The sequence below is a fragment of the Triplophysa rosa genome, linkage group LG4, assembly GCF_024868665.1.
Source record: "Triplophysa rosa linkage group LG4, Trosa_1v2, whole genome shotgun sequence".
Taxonomy (NCBI): Eukaryota; Metazoa; Chordata; class Actinopteri; order Cypriniformes; family Nemacheilidae; genus Triplophysa; species Triplophysa rosa.
In genome coordinates this window covers 29,150,428-29,170,802 of record NC_079893.1, presented here as the reverse complement: position 1 = coordinate 29,170,802, position 20,375 = coordinate 29,150,428, and the positions used below count along the sequence as shown (strand labels likewise).

The 20,375-nt window shown below is 38.5% G+C and overlaps 1 protein-coding gene across 5 annotated transcripts in view; it reads right to left on the bottom strand.

The window, feature by feature from the left end:
• Nucleotides 1-20,375, bottom strand: part of grin2bb (glutamate receptor, ionotropic, N-methyl D-aspartate 2B, genome duplicate b) — a 95,296-nt gene that overhangs the window by 6,876 nt on the left and 68,045 nt on the right. For all 5 annotated transcript variants that reach the window (XM_057332494.1, XM_057332496.1, XM_057332497.1 and 2 more), the window contains exons 7-15: nucleotides 15,643-15,757; nucleotides 15,246-15,454; nucleotides 12,942-13,113; nucleotides 10,955-11,108; nucleotides 10,291-10,416; nucleotides 9,752-9,981; nucleotides 6,035-6,195; nucleotides 4,946-5,133; nucleotides 1,628-1,866 (exon numbers count right to left, since the gene is read on the bottom strand). In XM_057332494.1, coding sequence (XP_057188477.1) covers nucleotides 1,628-1,866; nucleotides 4,946-5,133; nucleotides 6,035-6,195; nucleotides 9,752-9,981; nucleotides 10,291-10,416; nucleotides 10,955-11,108; nucleotides 12,942-13,113; nucleotides 15,246-15,454; nucleotides 15,643-15,757 — 1,594 coding nt within the window. The remainder of the gene's footprint in view (nucleotides 1-1,627; nucleotides 1,867-4,945; nucleotides 5,134-6,034; nucleotides 6,196-9,751; nucleotides 9,982-10,290; nucleotides 10,417-10,954; nucleotides 11,109-12,941; nucleotides 13,114-15,245; nucleotides 15,455-15,642; nucleotides 15,758-20,375) is intronic.

Here is a 20,375-nt window from a genome sequence, read left to right as displayed (position 1 = left end):
TCAACATGTCAGAAATGTGCTCTCTCCGTCTCAGTCACGCAAACTCTTGTGTGTGTTTTTCTTTCTTTTCTTTATGTCCCCATTATCTCCTCTACCTTCTGTCTTTTTTAAACTCGGGTCATCCTTCCCAGCGCACCTCTTATTCTCATTCATCTACTGACCTCTCCATCCAATCGGGCTGGAACATATTCTCCGCTTAGTGTTATCTCATTTCTCTTTTTTCTCCTCCTTTCTCGTGAGAGGTGCTTTTTCCTTCTTTTTTGTCTGTTGCCTGTTCTTTATTCACGTTTCTCTATTCACTGTACCTTCTTCTTACCCCATCCACAGTAACGCTGCTTTAGCTGGTGTTCAACCACTTGTCTACATCTCAAAAGGAAATTTTCAATGACCCCCAGATACATACATGGCTGGTTCTTGCAGCATAGGAAACATGGTCATGTAAAGTTGCTTAAAGGGACAATTTACCCCAAAATAAAAATGGTCATTTATTCACCCTCATGTCATTTAAACCTGACTCATGTGGAACACAAAAGAAGATGTTTTGAGAAATATCTCAATGGTTTTGTGTTCATGCAATGGAAGTCAATGGGGGTCAATGCTGTTTGGTTACCAATGTTTTCTTTTGAGGTAGAAAGTTGGCAGAAGTCTTACAGGTTTGACATGACATGAGGGTGAATAAATGATGAAAGAAGTTTTATTTTTGGGTCAACTTTTCCTTTAAGTGACAAATAAAGCCATAGTTTCTCATGTTGTTTGTCCACATTTGCAAACACAAGTTTATGCTAGAATTACTTGCCAATTTGGCGAGGTAGACTATTATACATCTCTGTCATTAAGTGACTCATGACTTTACTCCAAATGCTTGAGGGCAGATTTTATGTCTAAATGTTTGAAATGGGGCTCTGGTGCTTTAGCTAAAGTTTGTACGCTAAAATGTTTCTTAAGCACAAAATGGGTTCAGAGAAAAGTACACGGCATTACCCTTGCTCGCTTAAGGATTTGAACAAAATAACATACGGCCAGGACCGCGCGTAAGCATTCTTTGAATTATAAGATATAAAACGAAACATATTTTGTAATAAATGCTTTGCTTTGGAAAGTCTTTTCCCATGACATTCTATGGAGCGAATCTTTAAACGACAGCATGGATTTCTTGGCACATCCCAATTCCAATTCCTGAAAGACGCCTGTTTGTAATCCGTCTGTGGTCGTCGCAATATCACGAAAAATACAATTGCAAGTGATGTTAACAAAACTACCAACTTATACATTCTACATGTCTCATTTTAATTTTCAGATTTCCAATATTTTTCTGTCATATTTATATTGTTTACAAATGCTGAACTGTTACTCAAAAATGACTTCCAAGTTTACAAAACTGAACGCTAAGCTGTTTTTCGGCATAAAAGCAATATCACACTCGCATTTGTGCCTTTCTGACAGATATCCACACTGCTGTGATTACTTACTGATATTCAGCAAAAAAGCCAGAATCAAGGCTAAGCACGCCATCGTTATAATTCTAAGCCCGCTCTATAAAGGATTACGACTCCAAAGCCTAAAGAACTAATTGAACTCAATAGGCAGTTGGCTACAGAATAATAATCGAGAACAAGCCTCCACTCACCCTGCTGATGGAGAAGGTGATGCCGGGCTTGCCCGAGCACACACCCATGAAGCAAAATCGGAGTTGCCAGTAGAACAGATGCTCAGCGATGAACGTGATAAGGGACAGCGCCATAGCGGCTCCCAGCATGTAGAATACACCTGCCATGTTGTCTACATCCAACTGACTGCTCATCACCTCGTTTTTCTCATTGTGGCAGATGCCAGTCAGCCACAGGGCTTCGAATTCCTCCATCTCACCTGCAAACAAGGAACGAGAGAAGGGAGGTTAGGGGGAAGAGAACGTGCCTGGAGAATCAAAATAATTGGGAAATGAAGTCTGTCTGTATGAATTTTAGTTAAGTCCTTTTCCATCAATGACTTCTGTGTGTTGCATGTGGTCAAGTTTTTCTGTTAGCATGCGTACACGTTTGTCTATCCAGCGCCACATTTATTCAGAGCTCATACGAAACCGTAAACAAATTACAGCTCCTGTGACGGGTAACATTTGTCACGACGGATTAGTCCAAACTCAAACCCACTGGAGCTTTCTCTCATTAACAATTGTTAATGGGAGTCACTTGTGATTTGGTTCTTAGCACTAATAAGTGCCCAGAGGGGTCTGACAGTCCTCATAGGAGGGACAAGATCAAACTCCCATTTAGAGTCCCTAAAATCGGACTGTAGGGACAAATGTAGAAATACCCAAACATACTTTTTTCTTACAGCATATGCACAAAGGCACACAAAAATACAAATGTCATAAAAAATCTGTAGATCGAATAGCCATCGTCTAATCCTTCAAAAGCCAGACACCCATATGAACACCCATGTGCCTGTGCTTTCATGTGCACCTGCATGTAGATGTCACACGGTTGGTGCCTTTGCAGTGTACTTGAGATAACACAAGCGCCCTCTTGACACTTGCAAATAAGACTCTATTCCTGGTCCTGGATGGAATGCAGGCTTGCGTAACCACATGTTCCATAAAGCTTTAGATTAAAGGTACTTTTTAATGTACTCATTCATAAGTGGCTTTGGATAAAAGTGTGTGCTAAATGAATAAAAGTAAATGTATATGCATGTATGAATGTTCATTGTGTTGCTAATGTCCGATATACAGGGTACACTGCAAAAAAATCGTACTCAGAATTTTTCTTGTTTCCATTACAAATAATTCACATTCTTAAATCATGATACATTTACTTGAGAAGAAAAATGACATCATTAATGTTTTGTTTTCTATACTATACTATAAATAGATAAATGATTTCAATGGAACCATTCAGCCAAAAATAGTTCTTCCATGGCATGGATTAACACCGTTAGCACCAAAAATTACAAAAAAATATCTGTCATAAAGCTAAGAAAAACACCTACAACTAAGAAAGCATTAACATAAGCAGATATTTTCTTTGTGGTGGAAAAAGGTTCTACAGACTATCATATCAAAAGGTCAAAAGAAATAAAGATCCTTTGACTTTAACGGTTCTTTGGGAACCAAGAATGGTTCTCCTGCGGCATCACTGCAAAGAAGCTTTTTTAGGACCTTTAGAAATTCCACTCTGCCAGCATCTTCTGTGACTTTGCCTATACAGTAAAAACTACTCTTGCAATGCATGATGTCTGAAATGATTAGTATTGTTTATGCTTGTATGGAAGACAAAGGGCATGTTTCTCATTCGTGTCCTGGATGCGTTTCAACTTTCAAACTGCCTGTCATCTTAGAAACCGTACCATGGGTTTAGGTTAGGGTAGGAGGGCATCATTTCCAGAAGTGGCCTCTGGATCTGGATCACTGGATCAGACCATTTTGAATTCTGTTTTATTGGTTGTATTTTGTTGAAACTTTTATGTAGTGTTACAAAACTGAAAAAGGAAGTGCTTCTGGACCAGTGTTGTTCACATTATCTACATATATATACATAATAAAAAATGAACTACAGCACTTTACTTCTTGCTTTTCTGCCAACAACCTCGAATCCGTAACTCAGTAAAGCCGTAAATTAAGAGACCATTTCAAAGCACCATTTCGGTTTTTCTGAATTTACTATTTATAGGTATGGGTTTAGGTAAAATAATCACTTTTGTTTCATTCCCTTTGAACCAATAACAATATTTCTCATTCTTTAAATACAAATATTGTTTCTATTTGCATTTATTTACAGAAAATGAAGACTGGAGAAACAGGTGAAAATAACATAAGATGCTCTGTATTTTTTCAGACCTCAAATACTGCAAAGAAAATGAAATCATATTCACTTTTAAGCAATACAAACAGTCATATTTGTCCGTGGATTTAGGGAAAGGTTCAAAAATATTTTTATTATGTGATAACCAGATTTTTTCTCACAGTTTTCATCTGTCTTATGCTGTCAGGCTTTCACATTCCTGTTGACTTTGTCACTCCTTAGGTTTGATTTAGTTGAAATTCAACAGAAACTGGACTGGAATAGCCACAGTACACAGTACATTTGGAATGGTCTCTAAATTTTTTACGAGGTTGCTAATTCATACAAATTTGTAAGATTCGCATGATTTTGTATGATACAAAAAATTGATAAATATATTTTTTTTTCAATAAATTGAAAAAAGCAACAATGAAACCCCACCGCAGTTACAAATTTCCATGAGATTGTGTTGGTTTAAACGTGAATCCTGTTTCTTTTCTGTATAGCAACATTTGCTATTTGATCTCGTTTCTGACACACAACACAAAGCAAACTCAAATCAAACCATCTTATGGAAGAATTTTACTACTGAACTACTGAGATGTGCGTGTGTCTGGTCTAAACTTGGCATCGCTAGTAAGAACATTGTCCACTATAGTAATTTATTTGTACCGGGTGTATTTTGAAGGATAATTCTTTGATTTTACAAGCAATTAAAAATGAGCTTTATTATGCTTTGACCGAGCATGCCAGACAAAGAATGCTCAGAAAGAAAGGATGCCAGATTTTCACGCATCAAACACCCATTTTCTGTGGCATATTCGTTGGCATTCTGTCAGCCAGTGTAGGCACTTGTCATCTCTTGCCAAGCATTCTTTAAAACTGTTTGCCTAGGGGACACATCGAGAACCACTTAATAAAAAGCGCGTACTAACTGAATGAAATCTCAAGCTGTGACTTTTTGGGATGAGGACTGATTTCACTAAACAGTTGCGGTTTGCATAATTCCTTTAGTGAATCAGGTGCTAAAACAATGTAGACAGTGTGTGCCCAAAAAAAGCTGTTCCTTCTTCAATTCGCTCTTCTAAATATCTCTACGATGGAGCTAATCTGCATGTCTTCTGATTCACTACAATTTCACAATAAAAAAAGAAACAGATGATCTTTACCATCTCCAAAGAGCTGTAGAATGGCGAGGTCCACTGCCCTCTTCCAGCCCGAGTCTTTCTGAATAGCGATGCCGTACCCCGTGGTGGCAAAGATGTACCCGCTACCAATGGTCACCAGTTTACAGCCCTCGTCGCGGCCCGCCATGTAGTTCAAGACAGCTGCGTCGTAGATAAATGCATCCAGTTTACTGAACAAAGGGAAACAGGGGAACATACCATTTGCATTGCATTTTTTTTATTTCACATTTATGAAAGAGCTTTTCATACATGCTGTATTGTTCCAAGCAAAGAAAATACATATCTGTACGTTACAAATGAGAGTAACTATCAAATAAGAAAAACGTTTAAGCATTAAACTTTGCATTACAGAAACAAAAAAATAGTGATAAATTAGATACATGTATTGACCAGTATTGTTTGTTTATAACCAATAGCAAAGTAGATAATCTGTTAGCATTTGATAACAAAACCATTTTTTTGGCATAATAATAGCTAAATAAACTAGCACTGAAGACTGACGCTTTGCACCAAAAGCGTTTTTAAGCAGCTGAAAAAGCTTGGGTGTGGACATTTAAGCGCAAAAAAACCCAATTTGGTGGACACATGGTTTACGGTTAAGTTGCTTTATAAGGCAAAACTTGGTATATACAAATACTAAAAAGTTAAAAAATATATGCAGGCAACATTATAATACTATAACATTAGGTATGGTGAAGTATCTAGAACTATCCAGAAAATGATGCACTATTAATCTTTTATGGCTGTATTTGTTTTCATTTTCATCCCTAAAAGCGATGGAAAATTCGACTTCATAATTAGAGATTTAAATTTATTCTAATTAGAAATAATTAGACTACTATATAATCCGGTAAATCCACAATATAATTAAAGGATTTTAGAAATCAGGGCCATCATTGCACGTCATCCAGCCAATCATCATCTCCAAACAAATCGCCTCATTTTGATGCGCAGAGTTCACCCACCCCCTCACTGTACTTACTCTTGTCCTACAAGCTCTTAATCCCCCTCTCTTCGTCACACCCCACCCTTCATTTTCCCATATAACCTGTCTCTTTCTCGCTCTCTCACCCGCTCTTCAGGCTATGAAGTGCCTCGTTCACATTTTTCTGGTGGAAGCTGGTCATGTAGCTGTGCATCTCCTTGTAGTTGTTCCGTATGTTTCTCTCCGTGCTTCCGTTCGGCACGGTGCCAAAACGAAACGGAGGGGAGAAGTCATTGGGATGTTGAAACTATAGGAGAGAGAGAAAAACACAAGCGTTTTCCAGTGTCAATGAACACTCAAGCGAGAAAGTGTAAGGAGAGCTGTCATCTCCAAAACCTTTAAACGTATCTTACTTTGACACAAAATCTCACCGCATCAATGATTAAAAAGGCTACGGTAGCCTCTCCGCTTCTTTTCTGTTTCATAGCGGTTGCCTAATTCACATTAGCCCAATTATTTCCACACAAAGAGGATGACGCAAAAAACTAATTACCACCAAACCGGTCAGCATGTGCTTGCCCAAAAATGTCCTTAGTAAAAGGACAATAAACAGTAATATTAGGACGTCACATGCAAAACTGTGCACTACTATTGAATGAAGTCATTTCACAATCTAATGGGGTATAGACCCCTTTCGCGCCGATGTCGCTCTTATGTCACGACATTAGCTGCAGGCAAAACAAAGGGAAAACTGGAGGCGGCCAATACAAACCAGCACAGATTCAGCTACATAAGGAGTTTAAAATATCACCTTGTTGTGTTGTTTAGTGCCACAATCGACAGAATAGAGTCTCAAATTTGATATTTTAACACACACCTGCTGCCATCGCCAATCAAAAACACTGACGACAGCTAACACAATAAAACGAGCGGACTGAACAGAAATGATCATCAGTTGTTGGTGTGGATTATGATTTGGGTAAGGGTCTAAAAATATCTCACGAAAGCCCAAATCAGAAACTGAGGAACAATGTTATTTTTCACGTAGCGTTAAAGGGGTCATATGGCGCGAATACGTGTTTTTCTGATGAAAGTGAAAGTAAAAATGAAAGTGTCTGAACAAAAGATGCGTTCTATCTAAAAGCGAATGCTCACCCAGACCTGCCTGAAACGCCTCGTGTAACCACACCCCCACAAATCTACGTCAGCTCGTGGTTTGATTTGACTAAGACCGCCCAAATGTATACGCAAGTAAGGTGTGTGTACCTGTCAGTACAATTGAAGAGGAACCTGATGTTACGAATATGGTAAGAGGCATAACATTTCCATCACACGCTTGCAGTATTCGACCAATCACTACGCACAACTTTGTTAGTTATACAACTAGCAGTTAAATATCGGCCAGAAACTAAACATCAAAGGAACAGTTTGTCATCTCTTATTCTTTAGATGTCACAGGTGCATTAGTATAAAGGGAGAGGGAACAGTGAGAGGCTCATGTTATGTGTCAGGTTTGTGTTCAAGTAAATGCATTTGCTAACGCTTGCCACTGTTAGTACACGCAGGCATCTATAGATGTATACGCTCTCAGTTTATCTTTACTATACACGCTTGGTTTCTCTGTCTGGTAGGTGTAGATGTCAGGCCATGTAACTGGAGGTAATCCAGTCAGTTCGTCAATGGATCCATTGCGAACAGGTCGGCCAGGTTCCTTGCGTTAAAGTTAACTTTTTCAAAAACAATCGCGGTCCTAGACAGTGAGTGACCTTACATGTTCAAATTTAATCCGATTTTTTTCCTAGTCATTGTCAAAAAAGCAAACAAACAAAACTTGCTACCTAGCATTAGTAATGCGGTCAGGGGGATCTTTCTCTCTCCACCTAAGCTCCGCCCACCAGAGTTATTATAGTTTTGATTTTAGTTTTATTAATATTTAAAATTAGCTTTTATTTTTAGATTTTTCGTTTTTATGTTAATTTTAGTTAAGTGACGTTTTAGCCATTTAGGCATATGCTTTTGTCATTTTATAATTAATCTGTTTATTTTTTATGTTGCTATACAATATTAATTAATTTCTATTTTAGTTGTATTTTAGTTTTTGCTTATTATTATAATTTTAGTGCTTTAAACTTATTTCAGTTTATTTTTGAGGCAACATTTCAATTTCCCCCATAGTTAAGTTTTTCCCAATCATTTTTAGGTCGATATTTGATTTGATTTCAATGAACAGAAACATTTGAGTAAACTAAAATAACCTTGCCGCCCACAAAAACGCGTCACAATGTTTACTAACAGTAAAGGCGTCTATATGCACACGGAGAGATGACATGCGCTAAAATCTCAGCCAGCTCTGTTACATTCGGCGCGCATAGCTTCCATAGGAAACAATGGTGTTTTTCACTCGGCGCATAGGATTACAGTCAATGACGTGAGTCAAATTATCCAAACACTACGTCATACATCGACAACCAAGAAGGAGAAGCACTTCAGGCTATCTTTTTAAGCTACATTCACAAATATAAAAAAAGGTAAGTACACCTTTGCATGTACTCGAGGCATGATCACAAAGGCAAATAGCAATGTTCAGCCGTAGTGTTGTCGGTTCGCTGAAATTTGAACATTTTATTATTAAACACATCGTTACGCTTGATGAAATATTAATTTATCTAAATGAGAGCGGAAGTGGCTTAGCTGGTTGAGATTTTAGCGGAAGTACGTCATCGTCCCATCTGCATATACCCCATTAAGATATTAATGAAACTAAAATGATTTACACATATTTTTTCACATGTTAGATATTAAACAATCTTTATGTATTTACATTTATGCATTTGGCAGACGCATTTATCCACAGCGACTTACATTGCATTGTATTATACTTTTTTTTTGTTTCTGACTATGTGCAATCCCCTGGGATCGAACCCATGACCTCGGCATTGCTAGTGCCATGCTCTAACCACTGAGCCTCAGGAAAGTGTTTAGAATACTTTTCTCAAGTAATGCATTACTTTATAAATGTAAACATTAAGTAAGTTTAATTTAGTTTGTATTAATATTACAAAACTACTTAATTAAAATTCTGAATTAAAATGAATGTAGCGGGAACATACATTAGTCAGACACCGAGATGCCAGGCTAGTGTTGGAAATATTCTCATATTTTGAAATTTCTTTTTTTGCCCAATTCCCTCAAAATGAACTATTTCGGCTGTGCTAACAATTATGCACACATTTTAAACATTCGTTTTGCCTAGATTTTGACAATTTTACATTAATCTTAAGAGTGATTTTGGGAAGCCTGTATTGGACTCTTTATTATTACAACGGACAGTAAATTATCTTTGGGTTTTATTTTTAAATAAACCTTACAAATGCAATCTCTAGGCCATAGCATGCCCCCACAAAAAGTATGTAACAAAGGTAACAAAACACATTACTTTCAACTTTCAATAAAGAGTTGTGCAGTAGGTGATACAACCAGTAATGTTAAACGTAAGATTTATTAACTTTTTTTTGGTAGCGGTGTGGAATTGCAAGTGAATTTTGACTAACCACCTGCATTTCACTTGCTATCCAGGGCTGAAATCATGCCATACAGTATTTTAAGTCATTATCGATCCTCAGTCGCTCAGTGTGTGATTCTCAGTTATGAGTTATTTCAAAATGTGTTCTGATTTTAAGAGTCTTAAACTCTTTAGTTAGAGACGAGTCAAATGCATCAAGTCAAGTCACGTCCAACGCAGCCTTCAGAAATAATGGCTCTTTGACGCACTAAAGTTGGAATATATCTGTATTGACCGCAAGATAATTGAGATCAATAACAACGTTTCTTTTTAATAAGAATAAAACACAGTTTAACGGTACCTTTTTGTCACTCAGGCCAGTCACCTGGTCCACATACTCCTCTTGGATCATAAACGCAGCCAGGTTGGCTGTGTAGCTGGCCAAGAATATCACAGCGAAGAAGGCCCAGACCGATACCATGATCTTACTCGTGGTGCCTTTGGGGTTCTGCACGGGCACAGAGTTGTTGAAGACCAAACCCCAAAGTAGCCAAACGGCTTTTCCGATGGTGAAAGACGGGCCACCAGGCTCTGATAGCGTGTAGACAAGCACAAAGTAAAAATAGATACTGTGTTATAACATTATGGGAATCATAAAGTAATACAAGGCAGCAGATGTCAAACCATGAATACCGTGTTCAGCTTTGATGCGAATCAAAAGTATTCATGAAAGCAGTACATTCATTTTAAGATGAACGTATTTTAATAACAAACGAAAAGATTCAACTGTGTCCCGTGTTTCTTCTGAGCTGTGGTTTATGAATAGACATACCAACTGGTGTATGGGTGTTTGACAGCTCAGTATGTGTGAGTGTATTGTACAAGTGCGTGTCTGCACACCTCGTCCGTCTGCCAAGCAGCGATTGTAGCCAACAGGACTGAAGTATTCAAAGATGAAGACGGCCACGGCTGAAACTATCAACAGCATCACAAACATCATTACCCAGACATCAGCGCTGAAGGGCTCTGAGAGCGAGAACAAAGGAGAGAAGAGAAATAAAGGGATGGGTATTTGTCAAGAAAACCCCTGTGTGTGAACAGAATCAGGATTAGAAAACGGTTTGAATGTGGTTTGACAACAGTAGCCTTCGCACTAAAGTTATTTATGGAATACTGTCAAAGGAACTAATACACCGTGAAGTTCATGGATAAATATCACTGCAACAATTTTGGGCTAAATTTTAGGGGAAATGGGCTATATGCACACGGGGACGATGACGTTCATCCGGCAAAATCTCAGCCAGCTAGGTCACTTCCGCTCTCATAGCACTAAGGGGATTTTTTACCATGGAAGTTTTAACGATGTGTTTAGTAAGAAATAAAAAAAATAAAAAATAAAAATTATTAGCTGGCAATAAAAAAAGTAAACTAAACTGAAATAAAAAATTAAACTTTATCTAAATCTAAGAAACAAAAGCATATAACAAAATTGAAATTAAACTATAACAATAATAACTCTGATGCAGATGTCAGGAGATCAGACAGATTAATGTCTATAATTCACCTAAAAAGGCAGAAGGAGACACCGTGCCATTGCTACGAGAGACCATGACACTAATCCCTGTCTCTATGAAGGGCACGGAGAAGTCGATGACCTCTGACCTCTCTTCATTTATGGTCAAAGACCCGACCGCCATGTGTGCGTTCTTGAGCACCACCTGGAAACGAATAAGACAGACAGAAGAAGTTACTGTACAGTTCACTGGTCCAGGCATGCCACAGTCCGAAAAAGATGACAAGATCACAGAGTGTGAGGAAAAGTAGATTAAAGCAATAAATGAAAAGACCACAGAGAAAAAAATAAGAGAGCAATGACTTTCTACAGCGGGTCGCAGGAGCTTTAAATAGATGTTTCTCCTTTGTATCACACTAATCACTACATCTCCCTGAACCATCACATGTCCAGGTATATTTAGAAACACATACAAAGGGTCTCGGGTGATTCAGAAAAATGGGACAAAACAGAGTTAATGGTGATTGTATGCACCAGAAAGCCTATGTGAGATCTGATGTATGTTACTGTAGCTCATGGGTTCGATGCCCAGAGAACACACACATCTGTTCAAATGCATAAATATATAGTTCAGATGTTTGAGCGTTACATTATACCGTAGCATGTATTACTGAACACCATTACGTCTCAAAGCCTCTAAACCTGTAAAGCTATTAAACAAGCAAAGCTACTGTAAGTCTTTGAATGTGCTGCAGTTTTGCGAGTACTCGTGCGAGTAAGAATGAAAGGAAACGGTACTGTATGTGCTACATCCCTTTCAACTGGATTTACATTCAATTCGATTGGGTAACGAGTATTTTTTCCTCGTCTGAATTAATGCACCAGCTGTATTTTCCCCTGAGGTTGGGCAAAATCACTAGCTTTCACTCTCCTGCTCTTTCATCTCCTCTTGTGATTAGACACACTGTTCAGATTGTCCCGGTTTTAAAGGGAGGTAATATAAGATCAGCGTGTAGCTGTGACAGAGTTAAAAAAGGAAAGTTATAAATGTAAAGTCCGCACCGCATGCACGAGTCAATGCAAATCAGCGCAGAAGCAACAAAAGCGGATGTTTTGCTTTATGTCAAAATCATTAATAAAATGATTATTTTTAATATGAAGGGTTCATCTGCAAAAACAGATTTCTCCGTTTTTAAACAGTTTTAAAAATCACGGTTTTATTGCGCATTGCAAGTGACATCAATGCAGTTGGGCTGTTTTGTTAAGTAAAAAAAAAACACAATAAAAACAAGGTGTTATCGTTTTCGCAAATAAATCATTATTATTATTTATTTCGCAATATACTGGTATTGACGATAAACTTTTATCGAAATTATTAAAATTATGATAATATCGTAAATAATAAGAAAACGGTTTTAAATTTTTGTATGACAAAAGAACTACACACCCCATAAAGCAGTGCGAATGATTAAATAAAAAACAATGGTACAATATAAAAGTATTGATTTGGTTTTGTTGATTTTTTTTAATGATTATTTGTAGGCTATACCTTTTTTGGCATCATTTGTAATGATTAATGCTGTGGGATACTGCTTCTCATCTTTGTTCTTGGTGTGGGGGGTTATGGGTAGTGTAGTTTTTATTACCAGATTTTTCGCTATTCAGTTTTTTAATGATGAAGTTAAACAGAAGCAGTAGTTTCAACAGAAGCATAGATCATCATCTAACAACCTCAGAGCTCAGGGTCTGTCTGTCTTGAAAGGTTTATACGCTATCATTAAAAATCTATTTCTCTACGGTAAAAAAATGAATGGGATTTTTATTTCCAGAACCTGACTGTTAGGATCTATTAGCGCACAGAGTCCTACAGCGTAAGGCATTGAGTTATTCTGTATATATCCACCTCTCATAAAGAACTGTCTCTCAATCAAACATCACGATAGGCTCAATGGGAAACACGTTTATCCTTATCAATAATGTGAAAACCAAAGATAAACTTTGTATCACATAATGAGCACTGTTTTTTTTTTCAACTCACCTCTCCAACCATCCCATTCCATGTGCCATTGATCTTCTTGCCGTGCTTCCCATTGGTCACCAGGTAGAGATCATAGGTGAATTTCACAGACTTGGCGATCTTTTTGAGGATGTCTATACAGAAGCCCTTGCAACAGCGTTTAATGTAGATCCCTGAATCTACTGTCTGATTTCTAGGGTTGGAAAATACGGGATGAAAAACATGTGAGAAGATTAATGTTCTAGTGAAAACTGTTTAGTCCTTGATGAAAATAGCATGTGATGAATCTTCAAATCAATCAATGTGTCACAATGACATCACAATGACTAATAACCACTGCACTGACCATTACATTGACTACAACAGAATGAACACGTTTCACATTATTCTCAGATCATTTCTCACTGTGTTTCAACAGGAAGCTAGGAACAATCTATGTAAACATGGTTAAATGTGCTTATTTGGTTAGTGACCTAGAAATAGTGCATTTTCTTTCTTAATCGTTCCTTTTCAACACACCCAAAAACATTTTTTCTCCTTATTTCCAGGTTCAAAGTACATTTTTAATCCCATGTTTTCATTGTGGTCCCAGACTATAGGACCCAACCGTCTTTATGAGTGAATTAGGACAAGGTCCAGGCTGGTTCTGTTTAAACATTTCTCAATCCATCACTTAACACATCTACCACCATACTACACATTATGTTTCCTGATCGATCACTTAACTCATCTATCGCTCATCACATTCTTAATCTGTCACTTAACATATCTATTACTCGTCACAGTTCTCAGTCTATTGCTTATCAAATCTGTCACTGATCACATTTCTCAATCTGATACTTAACACATCTATTACACAACAAATTTCTCAATCCGTCGCTCTCACATATACCACATATTACATTTTTCACTCATCATATTTTTCCATCTATTACAGCACATCTATCACTCATTGCATTTCTCAATCACATTTCTTGATCTTTATATAGCAACACATCTATCGCTCATCGATTTTTTAACATATCACTCAACATATTTATTATATTATACCACAATACAACACATTACGTTTCTTGATCTATCATAACACATCTATTGCTAATCACATTTCTCGATCACAATTCTCGATCTGTCGCCTAACAACGGCCATTAATCACATTTATCGCAGCACATTTTTATTACATTTCTTGATCTATCACAACACATCTATTGCTAATCACATTTCTCGATCACAATTCTCGATCTGTCGCCTAACAACGGCCATTCATCACATTTATCGCAGCACATTTTTATTACATTTCTTGATCTATCACAACACATCTATTGCTCATCACATTTCTCGATCACAATTCTCGATCTGTCGCCTAACAACGGCCATTCATCACATTTATCGCAGCACATTTTTATTACATTTCTTGATCTATCACAACACATCTATTGCTCATCACATTTCTCAATATATCACTTAACATATCTACTCACATTTCTCAATCACATTTCTCGATCTATCACATAACAACTGTCATTCATCACATTTCTCGATAAGTCACTTAACACATCTATCACTCATCAAATTTTAAATGTATTGCTTATCAAATCTGTCACTCTTCTCACACATCACATTTCTTGATCCGTCACAACACATCTATCACTCATTAGATTTTATATCTCAACACATCTATCGCTCATCACATTTGTCAATCTGTTGCTCATCACATCTACCACATAATACATTTCTCACTCATCACATTTCTTTATCTATCACTTAACACACCTATTGCTCATCCTATTTCACAATCACATTTCTTGACCTATCACATTTCTCCATCTATCACAGCACACATGTATCATTGCATTTCTCAATCACATTTATTGATCTATAACAACACATTTAGCACTCATCACATTTCTCGATCACCAAACAACTGTCATTGATCACATCTATCACTCATCACATTTCACAATCTACTGCTTATTAAATCTGTCACTCTGTCACACGTCACATCTACCATTCATCACATTTCTCAATCACTCAACAGATCAAACATTCTCAATATATCTGTCAACACATCTAACACTCATCACATTTCTCAATCATATTTTTTCAAGCGTCATTCATCATATTTTTGCTCAATCTCTTAACACATCTATCACTCATCACATTTCTTAAACTATCACCTAACTACTATAATTCATGACATTTTCTGCTCAATCACTTAACACTTCTACCACTATTTACACTGAAATCTGCAGTGAATCTGAATTATAAACAAAACTGCGCTGCAGTTCCTGAACAGCTGTACTGTGGAATGAGTTTAAGCTCACATGAGTTTAAGCTGCTTTCTACAGGGCACTGTATTCCTCATGCAGGTGCCACTGAGAGGATCAACATCCTCCACGATAACAAACGGAGCCTCCTCCAGCGTGACGATGGACAGGTGGTCATCCTCCCGTTCCCCTGTGTCTGAATAGATCTCGAACCGAGGCCACACATGGTACTTCATTGAGAGAGACCCGTTCTCCCATTTACCTACCTGTGAAAGATCAAAGAGGGTGAGATGAGAGATGTGAGAAAACGAGAGGCCGTCGAGATTGAAACAGTTCAAGCTTAATTTGAGGATTACTGAAACTTTGAATTAAGATAAATAGCAATCAAGAGTAAATGAAGGTTGATCATTACAGCAGGGAAGACAGACGGACACAAATGAGAGGAAACACCCACCTTGTCATATTGCCTCTCCTTATTTAACAGAATAATGACCAACTTGGGGTGCATCTGAAAACCATCTTCACTGAACGAGAGGTTACGCCCTTCAAACGTCACATTCATGAGGTATCTGAAAAGAAACAGAGGGACATTTGGTGGCCATCAACACAAAGGTGTTGACACTCGATGTCAGCATTTTACACGGCTTCGCTGTATGCCTATAGGTTTGTGAGCACTGCTGTATGTGTGTACGTCCACACACACATTTAAGATGCAGGAAAGCAGGTTTGTTGCTAGAGGCCATGGCAAATTATATTCACAGTAGAAAATGCGAATCTGGCAGCCTCCTGGTCATGAAACCATTATTATGACTTTTTAATGCATACAGTTGGATCGTCTTGGGAAAACAAACCCAGAATAATGGTCAGGCCATAAAACGTGGAAAAGAAGTAGTACAGAGGGGAATGTTATTGTATGACCACAACTCAGAATTTAATGCATTTGATTTTTACTGACTTCAGTTAGCCATCCATGAACTCATGAATAGTTGCTCTTTACTAAAAATAGCACATCTGAATAACTATAATTTATTTTAAACATTGTTTCATGAAACAGCTTGGTAATGCATTGTACCGTATCATAAAAACGTCTTCCAACGACATGAACTACACTTGATCATGGAATCCGCTAACATCCGATAACTCTGCACTGTCATCCGGATAAACTCTCTTTTCCTCCTCACTGCTCCGACAGAATCTGCCAAATCTCAATTCAAGGCCATACACAATGCCGCCGGTTGAGTTATGCAGTTATTAACCTCTGGTGTAATTAACCTTTTTCATGTCACTAACCTTCTCTACAGTCAAATCTCGGCAGCGTTTAATGGACTGAGTGAGTCTAGTGACTCGATCTTTCTTGACCTCATCTAGCACTTCTAAAACAAGGGTTTTCAACAGGGGGTTCACGACCTCTAGGGGTTCAAGGTAGAAGGAGTTCAGCAAGTATTTATGGGTCATCAAAGTCATTTTTGTGAAAACTTTGTTCGTTAACATATTGTTTGAAACATTAAAACGAACTTCAGATGACCCAAAGCTAAAACAAAGGGATGGTTTCTTATTACTTGTGTATTGTATATTATATATATTGTATTACTTATATATTGATATATAAGTGAAATGAAAAGAACATAATAAAAAATTAAATAAATAAAATAAAGAATACAAAAATAAAATAATATCTTTTTTTTATTATTATTATTTTTTTAAAGCATGCATAATAATAATAATAATAATAAATACATAAATGTGGCACTATTAGTAGTTCGTAGTAAGTTATGGAAACATAAAATGCTCAAAAAATTAAATTAAATTAAACCACATCAGTAATATTATTATAAGTAGTTGACAATTAAATCTCAGTGTTCTATGGTGTGACACAGAAAAAAATAGAAAAAAATAGTAATGAAGATAAATCTCCCTTATGCTATTTTATATGATAAATATTAATAATAAAAAGAATAAATTATTAACAGTTTGTTTTTAACATTTTTGCTGTCACAACATATAGGACACCTTTATGGTTTGTCAACAGACTAAATCTAAACTGGAAAAACGGAACTCACTCTTCTCTAGAATGTTGTGCTACACAATGTTAAACACTCAAAACAAACACTGTACCAATGATGGACATGACACATGATTTGGATTTTGGATTTTGGATTCAATTTATTGTCATTGCACATGTACAAGTACAAGGCAACGAAATGTGACCTCTGCATTTAACCCATCCAGAGAGTAGTGAACACACGTACCCCCGGAGCAGTGGGCAGCTATCACTACAGCGCCCGGGGAGCAAGTAGGGATAAGGTGCCTTGCTCAAGGGCACCTCAGTTGTTACCCGCCGGCCCTGGGAATCGAACCGGCAACCTTCTGGTCATGAGTCCGACTCTCTAACCATTAGGCCACAACTGCCCCATCACAACTGTGATGGATGACAATCACACAAACCCTTTTAAAGTCATTTCCGCTTTTTTTTAAACCGGGGTGTAAAACGTACGAAGTAGATGATCTGACCCGATTTAGTCAGCGGCTGTAAAACAGCCCGTGGTCAGGTGTGCGTTTGTGCCCTTGAGCGGAGATCAGCATCCAGATTTTCATCATACCGTGAGTATCATGTATGTGTGTCAACAAGTTTTGTGTCAGAGCCAGTGAAAACTCTGCCGAGCTCCCCGCCTCCATCTGTGGGCTGTCGTCGACATGACAACAACCGGCCTCACAAAAACGACTCACCGCACGAGAAATAAATATCTGCACAGAGACTGAAAGAGGAATATAGAAATATAGGGAGGAATGACAGAACAAACAGATGACTCGTCTCACGTACATACAGTAAGTCGCCATAACAGCGGGGTTTGTGCAGGCGGTAAAAAGCGCTTCCTGGTGATAACAATAAGCCTCAAAAAGAGAAACACTTACAGATGCTTTCATATGTGAACATACAGTATGAACCGTATGATATTTAAACCTTTTAGGATTTTTAGATTTAAATTATTTACATCTATTATAAAAACACTAAGGCATTATTTCTTTTGGAGTTATTTCACCAGTTACTGGGTAGCATGATGGCTACGCTCACACCTGATCTGTTTAACCTACAACCAGAAGCTCACTGTTAGTTCTCACGGCCGTCTGTTTAGATTCCTCACACGGGAGCGAATGCACAACCCCAAACTCCCTTTGGAGAGTGAAAGTGAGAGTGCGAGAGAGAGAGACCCAGCAGCATATAGAATGCGTTACCATGGTACCCACAACCATAGCAATCTCCAAGCAATCTGCTGTGTTGCCATGGGAACAGTAATCTCACGAGAGAGAGAGAGACGCATGGAGGGAGAGACAGCATCTTCTGCACTTACAGCTAGACACACGATGCATCAGAGAGCCATTTATCTGTCTCCATAAATACAAACAGATTCATATTTGACACGACAGCCGAGCAGATTTATCATATCCAACATTTTTCAATTCTAGCATTGATCTGATGTTGGAAAAGTCATCCTCAGATTTACAGTACAGCCGTAAAAAAAAGCGCAAACCATTCAAGGAATCACGAATTACTCACTCACATTGGAAGTTTTCCTCTGTGTAATTTTGGGTCTTATATAACATTTCACAGTCTGACATTTTTCGGTGTCATAAGACTTATCAATCTTATCTTCAGGGGTCAATGGGGAACAGACTTCAACAGGCGTTGTGAAGATAATATACTGTATGATTATTGTGTTAATAATAGAGGGACATTTTTTTGTGAGAAGATAAAGGGGGCGTAAAAACTTTGATTCAAGAACAAATATTACATAAGGAAGTAAAACTGTTTGTTAAACTAAACAGGATTTGGTTTTAACTGAACGCCAATCTTTGCTTTCATATCCATATTTGATACAATACACGATACAGGTTCACAATATTTTGAACAAAATGTGAAAATGAAAATAAAGATATAAACCCCTTTTCAATAGCAACAGATTTCTCACAAAAAATTCATACAGCATGTCAAGTTTGAAGTAAAGTTTGTTTTTATGAGCTTTATACAATTTACATTGTATCAAAGCAGCTGTACAAGAATACACACTGTAATGACTTTTTTCATTTCATTGTACATGCGTACAGTGACAATAAAGGCATTCTATTCTATTCTACACTGACGAGGAACGACGATGCAACGAGTGAACTTGGGGAAGGTGAAAGGTTTAATAACAAAAGGTGAAATCAAGAACAAAAGGGAATACAAAACATCCAAGGGAACAAACAAAGTAATCAAAGTAACATCCACGGAACCAACAGGGTAATCCAAGTGACATCCAAAGAACAAACAGGGTAATATACAAGACATCCACCAATGTTACATAAACTTACATTAATACCAGACGAAGAACAATAGGCAAGTGAGAATACATATAGTGTTCGGGTAATGTGGTGCAGGTGCAAAAGTCAATGATGATGAACTTGTGAGGGAGCGTGGTAAAAGGACATCCTGGCGCAAACATGGGGAAAACAGACTAAGGCACTGACGGAGTGTTACAGTACTCCCCTACACCTCGCCTCCTCCACAAAGTCTCACCGCCGTGGGAAACGGCGTGGACGCCGTAGCTCATCCTCAAAGGGGACGCGAGCTGGTCCCGTCCGGCCTTCCAGAGGCCTTCGAGCCGGTCCCGTCCGGCCTTCAAGAGGCCTTCGAGCCGGTCCCGTCCGGCCTTCCAGAGGTCTTCGAGCCGGTCTTAACCGGCCTTCCAGAGGCCTTTGAGCCGGTCCAGTCTGGCCTTCCAGAGGTCTTCGACCCGGTCCTATCCGGCCTTCCAGAGGCCTTCCAGTCGGTCCCATCCGGCCTTCCAGAGGTCTTCGAGCCGGTCCTGTCCGGCCTTCCAGAGGTCTCCGAGCCAGTCCTATCCGGCCTTCCAGAGGCCTTCGAGCCGGTCCAGTCCGGCCTTCCAGAGGTCTTCGAGCCGGTCCTATCCGGCCTTCCAGAGGCCTTCGAGTTGGTCCTGTCCGGCCTTCCAGAGGCCTTCGAGCCGGTCCTGTCCGGCCTTCCAGAGGTCTCCTAGCCAGTCCTGTCCGGCCTTCCAGAGGTCTTCGAGCCGGTTCTGTCCGGCCTTCCAGAGGTCTTCGAGCCGGTTCTGTCCGGCCTTCCAGAGGTCTCCGAGCCAGTCCTGTCCGGCCTTCCAGAGGTCTCCGAGCCAGTCCTGTCCGGCCTTC